This window comes from Oryzias latipes, chromosome 20 (genome assembly GCF_002234675.1).
Source record: "Oryzias latipes chromosome 20, ASM223467v1".
Taxonomy (NCBI): Eukaryota; Metazoa; Chordata; class Actinopteri; order Beloniformes; family Adrianichthyidae; genus Oryzias; species Oryzias latipes.
The window spans coordinates 4,916,183-4,936,131 of NC_019878.2; the positions used below are offsets into that span (position 1 = coordinate 4,916,183).

Genomic DNA, 19,949 nt, shown 5'->3' on the forward strand with positions numbered 1-19,949 from the left:
CATTTTTTGAAGATCCACTCTGATCATCTTTCAATCTTTATGTAAAAGCCAGTAGTCTTAATTATGAATGTGCAAATTTTCTAGGACAGATTCTGCAGAGCAGCAAGAGTTCATTAGAAAATTGCCTCCAAGTTGTGGGTGGGACTGTTAGCCCACAGCAACCCCATCCCCCGTTCCCCTCCCTGTAGCACAGAGTTTACAATCTCTCCCTCTAGCTTACACCCCCCCAGCCCAAGCACAGCTTGATATTGCGATAACGATAAATTTGCTGTATATTGTGCAGGCCTAACTCTGACCCACTAAACCGACCCAGTGGGCCTTTCATTTGCGTAGCAAAAACTTTTTGTGTCGAGTTACACAAAGTGAAAGCCTACAGCATCAGATTTTATGGCCAGTTAGGTACTTTCAAGCAGGTCAGTCTCCGCAGACACATAGGTGAAAGGGACAGAGACACACCTGTCTTCTGAGGCTCCTCCTTCTCTGCGGCGTCCATGCTCTCTTCATTTTCAACCTGTGCCTGGCCTCGACTCCTTCCCCTGCACAAATAGTAAACAGACCTAGTCAGCAATGCTTTAGCAGAAGTGTGAAGGCAAAGAATGATGGGAAAAACTGCAAAAATATCAATCACATCCTTGGATCAGTCCATTTAACACGAACATAAAATCTTAACCTATTTTTTACCCCTTTTTGTGTGTTTGTCAATTGGTTTTCTGCAATTAACATTTTGTGTAGTGTTAGTTTCTTTGTGTTTATTTTTTAGATTTAGGATACTGTAATGGCCCCTTTTTCTTCTAAAGAAGCAGCTCTGGGTGGCTGCAGCTGATGTTCTTACCCATCCCACCACAAACCAAGCCGTGTTTTAACCGTTTTGCAGAACCCGCCTTTTTCTTTTGTTTTCCTTCAAACTTTTAACACAAAAGGAGAATGTATACATGATTCTGGTGATTATTTTTTATGCAATTATATGACAATACTGACAGAACATGAATGCTAGAGTCAATGTGTGAGATTAGGAAGACAGACAAAAAACAGCATGACATGATTGCATCAATGTAAATGAGCTTTAACAGCTGGATGGGGTTTTGGAGCAGCAGCTCTGCTTCCCGTCAGCTATGGTTCTGCATGGACATGTGACTTATCAGGACGTGGAGGCTGCATCCCAGGTGGAGGTTGACAAAGAAGGTCTAAGTGTATCAGCTGACAGCAGTGAGAAACATGACATCACACCACAGAGCAGAAACTCTGTGTGAGTGTGTAATATCCCCCGCTTTGTGTCAAGCCTCTACCTCTCCTGAATACCCAGCATACACCAGCTCCTCCCCAATAGCGATTCTGTTGAAGGATCTTGAATAACACTTCCAGAACTGGTCCCAGAGCAGAACCCAAATCTAAGGAGTCCTTCAGGACCCAAACCTCAGGAAAAAGCTTGCATCTTTCTGGCTGCTCTCATTCCCTCAGCAGGACGGTCCCATAAGTACTGATGTGATCTCCGGGTCTGTGCCTAACCTCGGCTGAGGGGACGTCACAGTCCAGGTTCCTGTGTTTGGTGCGTTTTATGTTGGCTAGCATATATCTGCAGATTGGGGAGCAGCGTCACTACCCTGAAGGGCCCATGTCGCTGACCTGAATACTGCTAGTCACAATCAAAACATCATCATCAAAGACCACAGAAGGTCAAATCCTGGGTGGTGTTTGCCCCACATTTAGCCCTTGAGCAACGCTCTTGACCCCAATGCTACTTTTGACTCCCCCAAACATATGGTCACCGTGGTAACCAGGAGGACACGGCCTTGATAAAGAGTGAGATCCAGCCACAGACAGCAGAAACCTGCATACCTCACCAACTCCCTTAGGTTAAACTACACACACCTGTTCCACAAAGGAGTATCGCGTCTTCTAAATTTATCAGCCAGTGTTACTATGACAACAAAGGACAGCACTCCCACCTGAGCACTTTAACCAACCCCCTCCCATGAAAGAAACCCAAACCTGCAGCCAGATGTGAAGGTCTTAAAACATCAGGTTGCACCTTTGAAAGAATAAAGGATGCTCTGAAATGGGACTCATATCTCAACATCTTCAAACTCACTTTTTTCTTGAGCTGCGGGGTGGGGGAGGTGGGGGAGCCGGAGGAGGGGCAGGCCGACCATTGCTTCCGTCTTTCCGTGGTCGTCCGCGGGGCCGCTTATCCTGGGCAGGACTGTTGTGTGCAGCTTTGGCTAGCTGAGCATTGCGTCCGGCCCGTGTGATGAGGGAAGGTGGTCCTCTGTCCCGAGGCTCTTGGGGGTGAGCCTCTGATGGCATTCTGAGAGATGAAAAAGCAAATCCATGATTAAATACCAGGGAAGTTGGACCTCTTGACAAAACAATGTTTTCTGGAAAGCTGCTATTGCTATTAGCTACACTGCGTGGTACCAAATGAAACATTTGTGCAGGATGGCAACTATTGAAACCCATATCAATAAATTTAAGATATAAAACCAACAACCATCTGGATTTCTTCAGTCTGTCTCCAAAGAGCAACACCACAAACAAAAATTGAGGTATCAAAAATACCGAGATCAGAGGGTGGGGTCATCTGACCATGGAGGAACCATGATAGGAAGATTTTAAATGTTCCCACAAAAACCTGCTGAGAATATGGGCACAAACTTTTCCTCTGCTGGGGTGTGTCGGGGTTCAGCAAGTGGGCTCAAGAGCTTCATGGCCAATCCTGACACATCTGATAGAGAATCTAGATGTGAATCCACAAGACGAGCAGGTTACAGGCACATACAGAAATCTAGATTGTCCCTTCAAAACTCTTTTTCTCCGACAGTTCCTTGCATTCAGTAGGAATGCAATCAAGTTTATTTATCCCACATAGCACTCCCAGGAAAAGAGAACTGCAGACTGAAGCAGAACCAAACCACCTGAAAAAAATCACTCAATTCCAGCAGCTGCTGATATGGGATTGATACTGCCCAAAACAACTGCCCAGAACAGCAAAAAATAAAAAAAGGGTGTGTGTGTGTGGGGAGGGGGGGTGTTGGACAAGTCCTCAGGTCACTGTACATTAATAAGCATATGAAGCTCCTCACTTCACCACATTTACCCAGCAGACATTTCAGCATTTTTGTAGGATCCCTGCTTCTTTATATTCATACTGTGGGCTGTTTTTTTCTCCCAGTAATCCATTAAGCTTGTGTCATTTCCTCGCAATGGTCTGTGGGAAGGCTGTCAGCATTCACAGTGAAATGAACCGCACCAGAGTTCATCTGCAAGTGAACAGAAACCTTTGTTCTTAGGACTTGTTCTTTAAGAGGTCCAAACGAAAGTTCTGGTGTTGTAAACCAGCAAAGCCAAAGGGACTATGAGCGAAAACCAGCTCTGGATAAAACCAAATTTGCAAGAGCGAATGTAGCCTATTATCAGGACTTCCTGACACAGTTTCCAGAATGGGTTAAAGTGCTCCAAAAATCCTTATGTATCCAATGACAGGCTGCTGCATGACAAAAGACTAGCTCTAACCACCTGACTGATTCGCTGGGAGCTAAAACTTTAGGTCTCCTTGCACCGCTAAAGCTCTCTGAACTTTCTCAGATTTTGCTGTAGTTTAGTCCAGCGATGACACCCTCACAGACTCATCAACTGACGCAAGCCCTAAAATAAAAACAAAGTCTCTCCACCTTTACAACAGTTCTACGTGTTTGCACGAGAATCCTGGGAGGCTCAATGCATGTTCAAGAACCTTCAAGGTCAGATTTGAAGGATTTTTTTTTTTTCTGAAATTGTCCCTGGTCTTCTTCCAGTACATAGGAAGTATTTAGCAGTAATGATTCGTGTAAGATTTCTAACTGAACTGGGATTTTGATCAGTACCAATCCAACTTCACTAAATGTAAACATTTGACACAAGGAGGTCAGAGTCCCTGTGAATCACAGCAGACATGTGTCTCCCCAGCCTAATCCAGAGCAAAGATAAACTGTCAGGTTCTTGCCACATTCACTCATTCAGCATTTGTATATAGATATATTTGATCTTTCTTGTGGAGTTCTAATTGTCTTAGATGAGTGTTGTCCTTCTGATCTTTCCTTCTTGGGGTGGCTGCCGTCAGCACCAGAGAAGATGAGCTGTGTTCATCCTTCAGCACTCTTTCCATTTCGAAGCGTTCAATACCTGCACAGCCGCTCCTCCACAGAACAGAACAGATCAGTGATTCGCACACGTTTTCAAGTATAAAGCTGCTGATGTGATCCTTACATCACAGCTATATTTTTCTTGCATATCTTCCCTTTTTCTGATGTGTTTACAACATAATATTTGCCCTTTTTCCTAAAAACCAGAAAAGAATAAATCTGTTTGAGGTTTTTGGTTTTTTGGGGGGGGTTTTGGCAGTGAAATGCAAATAAGGACAAAGACAACTCCATAAATCCACAAAAAAATAGCTATTTTAACTACACAGAAGACACTGATCTTCCTAATGCACCTGGAGGAAGCCGGTACTTCGAGATGTCATCTTCACAGCCTCTAATGCGAAAACTGTCACAGTATGAATGATCCACAACACAAAAGATCCACAAATGTAACACAGGAAGTTTTGACTGTTCAGAAGACACATTTCTAACTCTAATTTAACTTCTTAAATTTGAAGTTCTAACCCAGAAGAATTTTGGTCTCCTTTGTCAAATAAACCTACTCTCACCCATGATATATGACATCATCAACTGAGGAAGACCTTTGCTTCATGGAGCTCATCCTGGATCCACACACGAGCCAAAAACTATGTTGGAACATCAGAAACTAATCCTGAAGTGATCACATCTACACGACAGAGAACACCTGGACGACTCCTGGTGCACTGACCAGCTGAGCAAACTTTTAAGATCTAACCCTCATGGGGTTTGCCCTACTACCCCACATCAACTCCACTTCCTAACATCTCCACCACCTGACCAAAGAGATGTTGTTCCTGTACAACTAGCACATTAAACACCTCCATGAGTGACAGATGCTCCCAGCAGATCCTGTACTCCGGACAAGACTTAACTGACCCAGGTGAAACTGGACCAGGAGCTCACTTACTTGTCCAACAAATGAAGAACTAGGTCCTTAGCAGAACCCCTTCAGATAAAAAATTAGCTAGAACCTTCCGGGACCCCGCAGAACCTGTGACAACTGCTAGCGTAGCGTACTTGGTCTGCGTTAGTTGAACTCCAGACCATCGATGCCCCAGGACCGGTTCGGTGACAGCAGAACCTGCCAAAGCGGCCGGAAGCAGCTTTCGGTAAGCGCGCACGCGCTGCTTCACGCCATGAATTACAGTCACGCACGCGGACACGGTAACTAGCTTTTAGCCGTTAGCTTCCTCGCGCCTCTACAGCTGCTAGCGTTAGCTGTTAGCGCACCGACCTCCGTAGGGCCTCGGGGGAGCGGCAATAGCCACCGAGCTTGGCCGTGGGTTCGAGGGAAGAGTGGTCCTTACTGTTCTGACGCGGTTTTCTTCTTCGTCTGCAGCTTTCCGACCAGTCAGAACCGCGAGCTTCTCCCACAGAAAACCTCAGTTTCGTGGGTTTGCCGGCGCCATGCGCTCCGTGGAAGCATGCCCGTGGGTCGCTGCTGATAAAAACAGAATTTCTGCGCGTTAAAACGTCTGAAAATCAAAGTTGGAGCGGCCGCTCCGTCATGGAGGCCATGTTTGGGAGCGACCGAAGCACCGCCTGTCAGCGGCAGCAGGGGAAGTAGGTCCTAGAGAACCAGAGCTTTCGCCTTCACCGAAGCAAACCGAACCTCACGACAAGACAGACACAATATTCAGTCAGCCGAGGCCTGGATTTCGGTCACTCAGTGGTGCCGATTTAGTATCGGTCTGTATGCTGTTGTGTGTTGTGTAAAAAGTATGTGTGTGACCCCGCGGAGGGATCTAATGGAGGGCTGCTCCGGTGAAGCGGCTTGTGTCATCAGACCCGAAAAACCCGGAGCGGATCACGCCTGATCGGAACAGGAACGACGCACGTGCAAAAACGCAGATAAACAACGTGTACTTCCTTTCGCAGCCCGCCTTCAATAAAATAAAATAAAAAAATCACAAAACTAATTCACGAGTTTTAGAGCAGAGAACACGACCAGAACCAGACCCGAACATTCCCCACAAGGAAAAGCAACATTGATCAGAATTTAACTAAACATTAAAGTCACCCAAATTTAAAATATAAATATTCATAGAAATTAATCAACTGTTTTCTGTAGGCCTAAAACCAGGTCATCATTGTAAATGAGAAAACTGTTCTCAACTGATACTCCTGGTAAAATAAAAATTAAACTAAATCAAATTTAAATAAGCCATATGAAAAAGAAAGGAAACCAGATAATCCAGCATTAAACATGTTTTTACATCTATGACAAAATGTATTTTTAAGCATTTTGATGTACACTTTTACAGTCTTCTACATTCTGGGTGGTTCCTATCTACATGTTATGGGACATGGATCCATATCCATGCAGAAGCACCAAAGCTCACATGCTTATGTAGGGTTCAGATGTTCCTCAGTAACCCAGAATATGGAGCCTAAACAGTCTCCAGAACAAAATCCTGAATGAGTGATGTGTTTAATCTTCTGTATTGTTTGGAGCATGCACTTTTGGTTTACCTCTTCTAGAGCAGTGCTTTATTTTTTGTTTTTTTATTTTGTTATTGTGGTTTGAAGTGCTGCAGATAAAGTCAATTTCTTCTTGGTGGACAACTTCTCCCTCCTCTGGGCCCCCACATTCATGACATTGACATTTGTGCTTAAGATCTAATGTCCAAAACAACATCTGTCCAAAACTAAAAGTCCTACCTTAATGGGTAAATAACAAAAACTAAAAAGTCCCAAATATTGGACTCTGGTCTTCAGTAGTTCTTATAATAATAGGCATTTTATTCATTAAAGTGAACCCTTCTCTCCCCAAGATTATAAGAGCTAGTATGAATTTATTTCTATAGAATTATGGAATCTTGAAAGAGATTTAGATCAATGTGATTAAACGGGATTCTATCCAAATGACTTGAGATATCTTCTCTTTTCAATGTTCTAAAAAATACAGTAAGGTCTAAACTTGGGGGTCAGTGGCTTTTATTTAGTTATTTGTAGGAGTGGCTCACTAGGCATTTGAAAACAATTTTATTCACAACACCCTTGAAAGGAGCATTTATAACCAGTATTAGCTTCTCTTTTTCACTAAAGATTTCCTTTCTATTTAACCTCCCAGACTGTGGAACGGTTGACCCTTTACACAGCATGAACACAAGAGACCAGAACTGTTTTACAGTGCAGGGTATGTGGTGCAATTCTTTTTTTATTCATTTTTTATTAAAGAGTGCTGCTTATATACTTGTAAAACAACTGAAGACAGATTTGCTTGTTTTGTGGGAGAAAGTTTATTGTGAACTGCCACTTACATTGAAAACAACAAATACATCCACTTCACAGAGGGATATCAGATTTTATTAGAAAGTTTTTCATTGAAACGACAGAAAAATTTAGAACTTCTTCAGAAAAAAATAACTTCAGATAAACTGGACTCCAGCATCGGTGACACAGAAGGAGCTGATCCTGGAAGCCTTTGTCCTGGAGGAAGAGGAGCTGCAGTGGACACGAAACACTTGTCTTTTCTCCTCCCTGCTTCCTCCTGCTGTGTGGTTTTCAGCTTCCTGTCGAGAACACAGCACTCTGTGTGTAACAAGGCGTTGCCAGGGGCGACACAGATACGGGCGGTCAGCTTCTAAAGTGGAAGAGCGTGACGCAGCCAGTCCGCTACAACTCCTCCTAATGGTATGGCAGGTGGCAAAGATGGTGAATTTGTAATCCCTGAGGAGAAAAAACAAAATCTGCAGGTTAAAAGCCTTTCGCCCCGAGTACAAGAAAAACTTCTGTGTAAACAGCTGGTGCCAGTTCATACTATGTATCGTATTATTGTGCACATGAAAAGTTCACTTTTCGTCTTGTAATCCTAGTTCCTAAAAAATAAATGTCATAAATAAATGCGACCTGACAGTTTGAACACTGGATGATTTGAAAGTACAGCTGGAGCCAAAAGTACAAACACTCGTAAAACACAGAGACTACACGAATGTTTAATGTTCTAAAATGCATGGAGACAAATCATCCAAACATAGTCTTCTAAGGAAAAGGTCTGTCTGCTGTTGTTTCCATTGATTCCAACATTGGTAAAAAACAAAAAAACATCAAATTATATATATATTCAGCAATTAGAGGATCTTATGACTCTTAAAAGCCAGCTTTGCTCTAGTGGGTCTGCGTGTTTTGCAGATAATAGACCCCTCTTAACCCTTTTAAAGCGGAGTTTTAGCTCCAGTGTTAACGCACTTTCGACTACCGGACCTCTTCAACCGTTTATCCGTGATGACACAAGCAACGTAAATCACCAAATGGCTCCCGAGCGTGGCTGTGTCTGCAGCTCAACGCTCCCCCAGGTAATGGGTCAAATGCGGAGAACAAATTTCACACACCTAGGTGTGTGACAGATAATGGGTCTTTAATCAGCTGATTCTGTTGCAGAGAAAAGCGACTTTGCACCATTATTTTACATTTGTAACGTGTCAAGCCGATATCAAAAGCCGCATTTCTCCACCTTGATTCACGTTGATGATGGTAGTGGTCCAAGAGGGACGGTAAGCCAAAGATCATGTGTTTTTTAAGTTCACCAGCGACTGGTGTTAAAGGTTAAAGGTGAACCAGTACCACCACTACAGATCAGTGGACCCTACTGGGAACTACTGAACCCTATGAAGGAATATCCTTCAGGATTATGAGAACCTCTCAACATAGGCTGTTCACACTGCAGGGCTTAATGCTCAATTCGGATTCTTTGAAAAAATTCATTTTTTTTGCAAGGCCGTTCACATTTCCAATTAAAATGCGAATTTTTGTGATCTCCTGTGTGACCGTGAAATGACCCAGAAGTGACCCGCATGCGCAGAAGAGTACCCAACGGTGAACGACTTCACTCGTTGTTTGGGGAAGTAGCTAACGTTAACATGGATGTCAAAAACAGTGTTGTCAACAACGGAGCTGTTTTTGTATTAATACATTTAATTTCACAAAGGAGCCAGCACAATTACAATCTTCTCATTTCAAGAAGGCATTGGAGCCAGGATCATCTGGACCCACTGTTGTGGAATGGAGATATTTATGTGCTGCGGCCGTGCGCGCGTGTGTGTAAGAGAGAGGAGAAGAGCGTGCAGCTAGGTAGAGAATGGGGGGGGGGGGGGGGGGGGGTGCACATTCATCTTGTGTGTTACGGAGGAAGGAGAACGGTAATAAAAGAAGGCTTCCCTCAGAATAAATGCTGTTGATTCTTTATTAACCCGTTCTGGAGAATCTAAGAGTCCCAACGGGGAAGTGAACCCTGAAGGAGGATCCGCCTTCGGTCCCCCGCGCTTCTGACCACGGTCGCAAAGGGGAAAAAAAAGTCATCGCAGGAAAGGTTCAACACCACGCTCGGCCATTTTGCTGGAAATATTTTTTTAAAACTACAATAAGGTAGTTTACAATACGATAAGAGCCCTTGAGTTTGGCCTGAAAAGAGCTGTCACCCCAAATATTAATCAAATCGGTGACCTCGCTTCCCTTTCACTGACTGGTCGTAGCAGCAACGTCCGCCATGGTTGTTGTTTATGTTCTAGTTCCCGCCTAATTCAACGCAGAATTATGAAGTTTGTAGCGTATCAATGACGTACGGGTCGGATTCATGTGGCCTGGCCCAGGGCTCCAGACTAACTTTTTTCACTAGGAGCACTGTGGCCCCTAACTGAAAATTTTAGGGGCACAACCAGAAAATTTAGGGGCGCATACTGTAAATTAACATGCTAACCAAATCTACTAATTTCCACTGTATTACTAATAAATACTTTAATAATAGATGCAGAAATAACAATGTGCTGTTTCAAATTCAGTGTCACATTTTATTCTGCCCTTTTGAAGATGCAACAACAGGTAAACTGACAGCACCATCACTGTCATAACAGTACAAATAGTAAAGAAAACAGATGGAAATTTATCTTTGTGACACCAAATAGGTGCAGCCAAGATGCACAATAAGCGTGTTTGAGATCACCCAGGTGAACTCAACGCTGAGCAGATCACCAGGGGCCTGTTTCAGAAAGGAGGTTAAGTGTAAACTCTGAGTGCATTAACCCTGAAATCAGGGAAACCCTGGGTTTTCCGTTTCAGAATGGGAGGTTTGTTAAACCAGAGAAAGCAGAGTAAGTCAAACCCGTTTCTGAAAGAGAGGTAACTTTTACTCGGAGTCAGTATCCATGGTTACTTATGCTGTGAACCTAACCTGGTCGGGAGCAGGTTTTATTCTCCAAACTCAAAGTTTCTGCCGGTCTCCTCCCCTTTTTAAAGACGAAGCGGTATTTTTCGCTTTAACCTTCATCCCCCACATTTCCGTCACACAGAGACGGTCTAAGTGACAAGAATGGCTTGTCCTTTTTTGGAGGACCCAATAGACGAAGAGGCTGCATTAATTCATAGAGAATTATATTTACCTCGTGAGAGGATTTTGAGAAGACTTGATTTTTTGTCATTTCCTCATACGTTTTTGTTTGAGTTTTACCGTTTTTCGTTGCAGTCAATCACATATACAAAATGAAAACAACATTAGGTCTTGCTATGTAGATGTTTCATATGTCAAATATTGTCAACAAAGCCTACATCCATGACATGCTCACATTTGACCTGATTGAATTATGTTTTTATACTTCATTTTTAGCTGCTGCCATGTTCTTTTAATTCCTGCAGGATTGCATCTACATGAAAATGAAACCAGGGACATTGAATTAGATTAATGTAACAATTACTTTCTGGAAACACAATTTGCTAGTACTGCTTAATTTCTTAATCCCATATAAACCTATACCACTTGATCAATACAAGGGTAGTGTTGCAGTGTGTGTGTGCTGAGCGGGGTGCGAGCCACGAGAGAGAAGGGGAGGGGCGTGTGCAGGTGCAGATGGGGGGGGGGGGGGGGGACGGAGCGGAGCACTTAGTTAAATAAAGAGAAGGTGTCATTCCCAGAATAACTGTTTTGGAGTCATTCTTAATCCGCTCTGGAGGTTGAGGGTTTCCAACGAGAAGTGAACCCCGAAGGAGAATTCCCTTCGGCCCTGAAGGAAATCTCCCCTGCGCTTCTGACCACGGTCGGTCGGAAAGACGAGAGAAAAGAAAGGAGAAGTCTTCGCGCAGCGAAAGGTTCAACAGTAGACAAAAGTTCACTTTTAAAAACACAATTTCATGTATTAATATTAAACTGACCAAAGTTTGCAAGAGGGGAAGGTTAACAAAAAAGTCCTCTAAACATTACCGACGTTAAATGCATTTTCCCCCAGATTGGTTCTGTACACTATGCAGCATTTCATGCATTTACACCAGGAATAACACTTCAAAAGTACACCTGAACATCGCCATTTTTTATTTCACTCCTTACGCTATTTAAAAAGTTATTACAGCCAATGTTTTATAACAATGATTTAAATGCAAACTTGCGCATTAACTTGAGCAGCTATGTTTTCCCACACTAACTGTCTCTGTTTTGCAGATGCAGCGGTGTTGCTTTTCTTCCGGAATATGTGCTCATATTCACTGTAACTCTGCAGCAGCACGTCAAGTTCAGCTGGCGAAAAATACGCAGACCTCTTTTTTTCACGGTTGCCATGGTGACTCGTGATATCTGCGCTCCATTGATAATGGCTTCTTATAGACGCGGTGCGCACGCTCACCTCCGAATCAGTCCACTCAGAGTTGATTGATCTAACTCGGATCAGCTTCTCTGAAACAGAAAACTCAGAGTTGTTAATCTCCCGATTGACCAACTCAGAGTTCAAGTTCAACCTCAGAGTTGGTTGAACCTCCTTTCTGAAACAGGCCCCAGGTGTGTGACATATATTTTTGTTTTTGCTCCAACTTCACCTGTCAATAATCACAAAAATATCGCGAGAAAGGGGTGGGAGCAAGGGGCAAACGTACCCGGACACAGCTGGAAACTACAGACTACAAAACAATGCATTATGGGACATGTGTCCTGATGGTTTTTGTAGTGGAGAGATTAATTAAAATAATTTAAAATACCAATTCATTAAAAAAGGCTACATACATTACAAAACATTAAAATAATCATAAAATATATAATAACACATATCATACTAAGGGGGAGAGGAATATTAAAACTAAATTGAATGTTAAGGACAACTCCAATTTCCTGTCCTCCTTCAGTCTTGCTGCAGATTCGCTTTCATCTCACAGCCCCCCCGCCTGGTGTCCCCAACGATCCAGGCGAGCCGCCGGTTCATCTCAAACACGTCTATCGTTGCATTTTCCCCACGTATTTTCAGTGAGTCTAAAACTAATGTTGTTTTTGCTCGCACGTGTTTAAAGTTCAAGCCCCGTTAGCTGTCACGCATGTAGGTGTGGGACATTTATGCTCCTCAGCTGACCCGACTCCCGCGGGAGCGGTGTGCTGCCGTAACGGCCGTGCATAACCGTTTGATGCGCCGCCGTAACTGTAACCAAAACCTAAACCTTCCTCCGGTTCTGTGCGGCCCAGAGAAGAGTTCAGCACGGACTGCATGTATTTAGAAAATTACGAGCGAATAAATACGTTCTAAAGGAAGTAAGGAACTCCTTAATGTGGTCCGGGGAGGGGGCTGTCAGGTTTCTTGCTTTCAAACCCTGTCATTGTCACGCCCCCAAGAGTCATTTACCCCACTGTGGTCAGCTCCGCGCACGACAATGAAAAAGTGTCATTCATACAAACTGGCGGGCTGCAGTAACATTAAACCTTCATATTAAGGCAGGGACCGCAAAATATCATCTTGGGGGCCGCAAATAGCCTGCGGGCCGCGAGTTTGAGACCCCTGCTGTAGACTCTGGCACTGGTACACTAGCCGCAGGTCGGAAGAATGAATCAATAGTTCGCTTGCTCATACCTCAGACGCACATATCAGGTTGTGATGATATTTGTCTCAGTTTCCTTCCCACAGATGTTTACGCGCACTCGATTATCTCTAGGCCCCTCCCCCTCCACGCATTTTAGCCACTCACAGTGGCTTTCCCTATTCTTCTCACAGGCAGTGGCCGCCTCACACACAGGCATCACGTGTGAGTGTACGTGCTCGCGTTTCATGAATATGTGCGCGAGTGTGTGTCTGCCTGCGTGCGTGTGCGCTCGCATCTCATTGATCATTGATGTGCCCCTTCCACGTTTAATGTATAAAAAAATACGAAGGGTGGGGGAGGCAAATTTACTGGTCGCACATGTGCGACTGGATGTAAAATTCAGTCGCACACTCTCAAATTTTGGTCGCAAAATGCGACCAATTGCTCGCAGTCTGGAGCCCTGTGGCCGTTCAGACGGAGGTCGCATTTGAAAAGATCGGATACGTATCGGATTCAGGACCACATACCCAAGTGGCCTGGGTCGCATTTGAAAAGACCGGATCTGTGTCATTCAGACCGTCATGAAAAGATCAGATACAGGTCGCATAGGGGCAAAAAAAAAATCGGAATTGGGTCGTTTCAGCCTGCAGTGTGAAAGTAGCCATAAACACTTCTTGACCCTCTGACCATACTAAATAAACCAGAGTACTTGAACAGTGGTACAACAGAACCTCCTTGATCATAACTAGAAACTCTGATATGATTGCTGGACCATCAGAACTCTAAACTCTAGACTAGGGTATGACCTCAAGGGCCAGGGTCCTGCTTCTTTTCCATCTACCTCCACCCGTCTTTTTCAAATGCTTCAACCAGGCATGTCCAAAGTCTAGCCTGCGGGTGAAATGCAGGCCCACGTAAACATTTCCATCAGCCTGCAGGCTCTTGTCACAAAATCAATTATTCACCGCCCCAAGCCCTTTCTGAGAACAGTGTATATGAAGTTTACAGTGAGCATTTAACAATGAATCATATGAAACATTTCACATGAACAGACACTTTAATGCTGACAAACGTTTTTTTCTCCAAACTTGGGGGGAAAAAAACTGAAAAAGTCTTTTTTCCCCAGACTTTTTCTTTATTATATTTTTATACTTTTAATTTCTTCATTTATATGAAGAAATGAAAAGTATCCCATTGCAACACAATTGTTTTTAAATATTTCATTTGGATATAATGTTATTATAATGGTTCAAAGAATGGTTGGCCCTCTCTCATCATCTCTTCGTTTGGACACCCCTGGTTTAAACCCTGGTCATCAAAAATGAATACGGCAGGAAAATGTGAACCCTCCATAAAAGACTGGGACTGGTCACCCCTGCACAGCCTGTAGTCTCCACAACTAGAGACACACGTCTAGAGCAAGGTGGAGAGCATGATGGAACAGCCGGAGTACCTGTGAGGCCTCAAGGCGGCATCTTCAGAAGGACAGCCACACCCGTCATAATAACAGACCTGAGCAGTCGTCCCAGTAGCTCTGCACACTTGCTGAGCTTCTCCTCCTGTCTGCTGATGCTGGCTCCGCCCTCACAGCGGTCCAGCCAATAGAAGGCAGAAATGCTGTCAATCAAAAGCAGAGCCAGGCTGGGTCGTGAATTCAAGGTGGTCTCTAGGTAGTGCAAGGTGAGGAGGAGCTGGGAGGATGAGGAGCAGTGAACAACAAGGAGACGGGAAAGGCTGGAACGTAATGCTGCCTCCTCCAATCCGGCTGAAGATAACCCGTAGACAAACACAGATTCAGGGCTCAGATCTTCATTAAATGGGTCCAATGCTGCTATGCAGGTACCTGAGCTCAGTCTGCTATCCAGAATGCTGACCAGTCGTAACATGTCCAGGCTGTAGTCAGTGTCCACAAACAGGGCGTCCACCTCCAGTCCGCCAGCAGCCTCTGGCAGCACGCAGCGACACAGGAGGTGGTACAGCAGCTCCGTCTTCCCTGAGACACACAGGTAGAGGTCACGCCACGGTTCCACACTGGTAAATGGTAAATGGCGTATACTTATATAGCGCCTTTCTTCCTACAAGGACAAAGCGCTTTACAGTCACAGACCCATTCACCCAGTCACACACACATTCACACACACAGTCACACACTGGTGGTCGCTCTGAATCAAGTACACAGGCCTCAACTTCTCAAAGTAGGGACAGTGAATATGATTGGCATTGTTGTGTTATGTTAAGAAATTTGACTCCACATTAAACAGAAGTAGAAGTTTTTGTCATTAGAGGAAACAAATGTCAACTTTTATGAGGCTCGACCAAGCTCCCTTCTTTATCTCTAAATATGACGCAAACCAGAAAGTACCAAATGTTGCAGTTCCTCGAAAGAACATTGGAAGCTCGAGGCATAACGGAGCAGTTTCCGTTTGGCTCCCTTAATAAAAAGTCCAAAATGTATCGGGGATAGAGATTTATTTGTATTCATATATATATCCATTTTCTAAACTAGTTATATCCCTTACACGATCACGGGGTTGCCAGAGCTAATTTCGGCAGCTGTTGGGTGAAGGCGGGTTCCACCCTGCAGGTCACCAGTCTGTCGCAGGGCACACAATCACTCCTACACTCACCCACACCAAGGTTATAATAGTTTCGGATTTTTTATTAGTTTTAGTTTTTATTTCGTCTTGAATTTTTATTTTTAAATATATTTAGTTTTAATTAGTTTTTAGAGGCAGCTTTACTAGTTTTTATTAGTTTTTATTTTTTGAAATTGCTTCGTTTTAATTTAGTTTTTATTAGTTTTAGTGTTAGTTTTAGTTTTTTCTTTTTTTTTTTTTGTAAATTAGGATATTTGTCAGGTGCTTGATTCAAAATCACCAGAATAAGTATTTTATAATAAATACTCAATCAAAGATACATTTTGAAACACTTATTATTCAGAGGACACAAGGACAACCATCCTTAAATTAAAATAAAACAGCCGATAACAGCATTACGTTGCCTGCTCTCGCTTCTTTTTCGGGGGAGGGCGGGCGGCAGGCTAGCTTGTCTAGGTACTGTTGATTTGTGTTTTTGTGTGTGCTTTTTAAATGTACTTTTAGATTCGTAGGGTTTTTCCCTTTTGAGGAGCGTTCCACAAATTTTGTCTCCTGCTTCCACTACAAGGCACTTACTTTTGTTTTCTACGCTGTTATATTCAAAAAAGTCCCAAATAGGACTCTCCCGCTTTCTCCCAACTTTTAATGCAGCCATCACGCTCATGTAAATGTCTATGACCACGCTAGCCGGCAGTGTCTGACAGACATCATGTGACGTCACAGACAACGTGATGCCGTAGGGGTCAAATACACAGTAAAACTAGCAGCGTGAAGTAAATAGATTTTATTTCAACCCAAAAGACTTATTTATTAACAAAGACGAAAACGAAGGATTTTTTGGGGTTAATATTAGTTAGTTTCAGTTCGTTTTATACACACAACAAACAGTTTTAGTTAGTTTTCGTTTTTTTTAAAACTCTCGTTTTTATTTTATTTCAGTTAACGAAAATGTTTTTACAGTTCTAGTTTTAGTTTTTTCATTCGTTTTCGTTAACTATAATAACCTTGACCCACACATGCACACCAAGGGACACTTTAGAGTTATTGATTATTCAAAGAAACTCTGTCAATAGGACAATAATATTTGACTTATTTCTAAGAGGCCTATTTTTACAGTGCAAGAGCTTTAAACTTTTTTTTTCTTGTCAGTTTCAGAAGTTTCAAAAAAACTTTAGTCAACGCGCCAATCCAACTTCAGTTTTTGTTGTTGTGCACCATCCAATGGACGATATAACACAAAACCTATCCAGTGTTTACATTTCTATGGACTCAACCTTTTGTGCTACTTCAAGGAACTCATTATTCAATATAGTTAAAATCACTTTAAAAAAGAACTAAATGGCCCAAAATGTCATGCTGATACCACCACAACCACAGGATGTTTAGCTGTGACGTGACTCCTTCTCATCGTGTGTCAGGAACATTATTAGTAAAAATCATGAAACACGGGTTTTTCCAGGAGGAACAGGTTCTAGACATCAAACAAACTCATGTGAATGTTTTGTAAGGAGTAAATGGAAAAACACAGCTGGTCTCAAAGCACATGAACTAGATGTGCTTTTGTAAACTGCAATCTGCAACTGAACTCACCTGTGCCCTCAGCGCCGCACAACTCCACCACCTCACCTGCCAGAGTCAAACGCAAACATGAGCCGCTACCATCAAGTCAATAGGAGCTGAGAGAAAGTAGACACTCACCGTGGCGTGGTCCCTCATCCTCGGCAAACAGGCGAGGTTCAATGTCCTTCAGGCATCGGCGAGCCTCCAGACGGGCAAGCAGCTGCAGAAACGCAAACACGTCAACTCGACATGCTCCATGTGATACTCCATAATCGCTTACACGTGACTCCTCCCACCTGAGTCTGCAGGATCTGCACGTTTCACCTGCGTTCATGTCATTCATGTGAAAACCATTATGTGTTTAGTATCGGTTTTACTCTTTCATTTAAAAAAAATTAACATGAGGATTTATGTAAAGAATTATAATCAGCCAATGAAATTGCTGGTGAATAATCTCATAAAATATTTAACCTGATCTTAGAAATCAATCTAATATCTGATCACAAATTTTGATTTTAACGTTAAACTGTGCAGACTGTCCTTTAACAACACAATCTAGGCATTGAGCTTGTGTCGTTTTATCTTTTGCTAGTTTAAATGAAAAAAAGCAAAGTCTTCCGATAAACGTTTCTAAAAACGTATCCGACGGATTTTAGTAAAAATCAGGTGAGTTGAAGGAAATGTTTTTATTATTGTGAGCAGAGAATCTTCATTGTTTTATAATGGATCCATTAATGCTCACACCTCTTGGTCAGTGAGGAAGACTACCATGAGAACAGAAGGTAGAGTGAATGGTGCAGCTCACACATCATAATAAGAAGATGAAAGCTCCGACTGTCAGAAAACACCTGACATCACTGACTGTCTTTTTTTTAAGGAACAGAAACCAGAGGGACTATCAGGCTGAAGAGGATCTTTTTTGCAGCGCACCCGTAAGCACAAAAGACTGGGATCACTTTGTAAAAAAAGAAGATTAAATTGAATTAACCCGGCCCTACGATATTTTAGCACGTACGGTATACAACTATTGTTTTTTTCTTTTATCACAAAATTTCCCTTTATATTCTTTACGACATCACGTTCAAACGGATCAGATGACCATCATAAAAGCATTTGGTTAAAACTCGGTCCCGGAAGACCTTTACTTCTAAGACCCTGCAGCGGCTAATAGGACAACGGGTCATTTTTGATACATTTGAGAACTAGTAACGGCAGACGGTGGCTGTCTTTTCAGTAAAGCTCACCTCACCTGGGTGCCACTCTCGTTCATTCCCGCGCGAGCTTCATCGTCCTCCGGCGTGTTTAAAAGTCACTTCCGGTTTTCCCTGCCTTCCGGGGATCGTTTGCAGTTAGTAAAATAAAATAAAAATTCCCTAACTAATTCTGAAACGCAAAGAGTTTTAACGAATCAAAAAAGACGCAGAACAAAAACAGTCAAAAAGCTGTAGGCGTTTTCTTAAAAAGTGTAACCTCAACTTCCGCGTAAATTTGATGCTGAAGTTAGTCTTTGATTTAGAGCCCAGATTCGTCGGATCTTAGAGAAAACGTGTGCTTTGAATCAGAAACTGACTTCAGTAATTTGAGAAGTGGTACTAAATGAAAAATGGCGTCGCAAGCAACTGAAGACAATTATCCAGAGGAGCTTGCGTCGTCATAGACTGTCTATGACTGGCGTTCATTAAAATGGCGTGGTGGTAACAGTTAAACAAATAATACCGTACAAACATGACTGATACAAGTAAATCAAAAAATGTGGACACCTCACATTGTCTCTGAAAATGAGAGGGGAAAAACTAAGGGGCGATGGGGTCAGATAGACTGTATTCTCCTGATAGACAGGAGTTTCCAGGTTTTTTGCAAAGATAAATGTTTGAGGGTCAACCATTTGTCCTTGAGCTATTTTAACTGTATGCAAATGAACATTTTACTGCAATGGCAAACTTTCACATACTTATTATCAATCAATTTTTTATCAAACTGTCCCCTCCTAGTTGTGATAAGCATGTCTTGTCTGGTAGTGCCTCTGGATATTGAACAACCAAAACAGCCATAGTCCCTTAGGATATTAGACAGGTGGAATGCTCAATATAACACTGACAAAATATGCCAGTTTTGACTTGTCCTGGAAGTGTTGGCCCTCACTGTCAACGTTTCATTTTTGTTTACAGTCGACATTCAAGAATTAAGCTAGAAAGTGTCACAGAAGGGTCACACACAGTGACGTGCAGTCAGGAGAGGCAGGTGAGGCTGTGCCTCACCTGTCATAATGGGAAGAAAAAATAAAAAATAAATTCAGTTATTATATTTAATCAGTAATTTGTGCTTTGCAGTCTTTTTTCATTTAAATGTACCATTTTTGTGATTTTTTTCTTTTCAAAATCGCTGAATTTCCGCATTTGCCGTTCAGATACTAAGAAGTGACGTGCGATGAGGCACCAGCCCGCTGAGCCTCACCTTGGATTGCGCAAGACCTATGCAGTCAGACGGTACTGCTGTCTCTCTGTATGTCGGTTCAATCACTTGTACTATATGAGCTGAGTTTACATAATTTAGCAGATGTATATGATGTACAGTGTTTGTTTTTATAAATAACTGTATGTGAGGGACGTGTTTCTTGTGCTGAGCGCTAAACGCCGGCAAAAAAGCTGCTGGGTGAGGCCAGACATTCTCGTGCCTCATGTTAGGGGGCGCCGGTGAGCCCTGAGATTATGACGCTAAAAAACAATAGCATAAGTGATAGGAAGCGGCAAGTCATTTTCTTCAGAAGGAGCGGCGTATGGACTTTATTTACAAGTAAAGTTAAGATGATAATAACGTTTGTGCTTTTTTCTATGCTGCAGTTTGTATATTAAAAAAAACATGTTGAAATGAT

The 19,949-nt window shown here is 42.7% G+C and overlaps 2 protein-coding genes across 11 annotated transcripts in view; both read right to left on the reverse strand.

Moving 5' to 3' along the window:
• The window catches only part of LOC101171448 (histone-lysine N-methyltransferase 2C), a 54,052-nt gene extending 48,213 nt beyond the window's left edge, over nucleotides 1–5,839 (reverse strand). For 7 of the 8 annotated variants that reach the window (XM_023950184.1, XM_023950188.1, XM_023950187.1 and 4 more), the window contains exons 1-3: nucleotides 5,465–5,839; nucleotides 2,090–2,305; nucleotides 457–536 (exon numbers count right to left, since the gene is read on the reverse strand). In XM_023950184.1, coding sequence (XP_023805952.1) covers nucleotides 457–536; nucleotides 2,090–2,304 — 295 coding nt within the window. In that variant the 5' untranslated portion in view covers nucleotide 2,305; nucleotides 5,465–5,839. The remainder of the gene's footprint in view (nucleotides 1–456; nucleotides 537–2,089; nucleotides 2,306–5,464) is intronic. The other variant, XM_023950189.1, reaches the window with a different exon arrangement.
• A 1,541-nt stretch (nucleotides 5,840–7,380) lies between these two features.
• On the reverse strand, nucleotides 7,381–18,606 carry xrcc2 (X-ray repair cross complementing 2). 3 transcript variants are annotated; one of them, XM_023950347.1, is made up of 6 exons: nucleotides 18,327–18,562; nucleotides 17,216–17,297; nucleotides 17,108–17,143; nucleotides 14,764–14,913; nucleotides 14,433–14,685; nucleotides 7,381–7,829 (listed from the first exon to the last, which is right to left on the reverse strand). In XM_023950347.1, exons 1-6 carry the CDS (start codon nucleotides 18,345–18,347, stop codon nucleotides 7,529–7,531), a joined length of 843 nt encoding a protein of 280 aa, XP_023806115.1. In that variant the 5' UTR covers nucleotides 18,348–18,562; the 3' UTR covers nucleotides 7,381–7,528. The 3 variants fall into 3 exon arrangements, with proteins under 3 accessions (XP_023806115.1, XP_023806117.1, XP_023806116.1); XM_023950348.1 differs by having other exon boundaries at nucleotides 7,719–7,829; nucleotides 14,374–14,685; nucleotides 18,327–18,572; XM_023950349.1 differs by lacking the exon at nucleotides 14,433–14,685 and having other exon boundaries at nucleotides 7,552–7,829; nucleotides 18,327–18,606.
• Nucleotides 18,607–19,949: the final 1,343 nt, after the last annotated feature.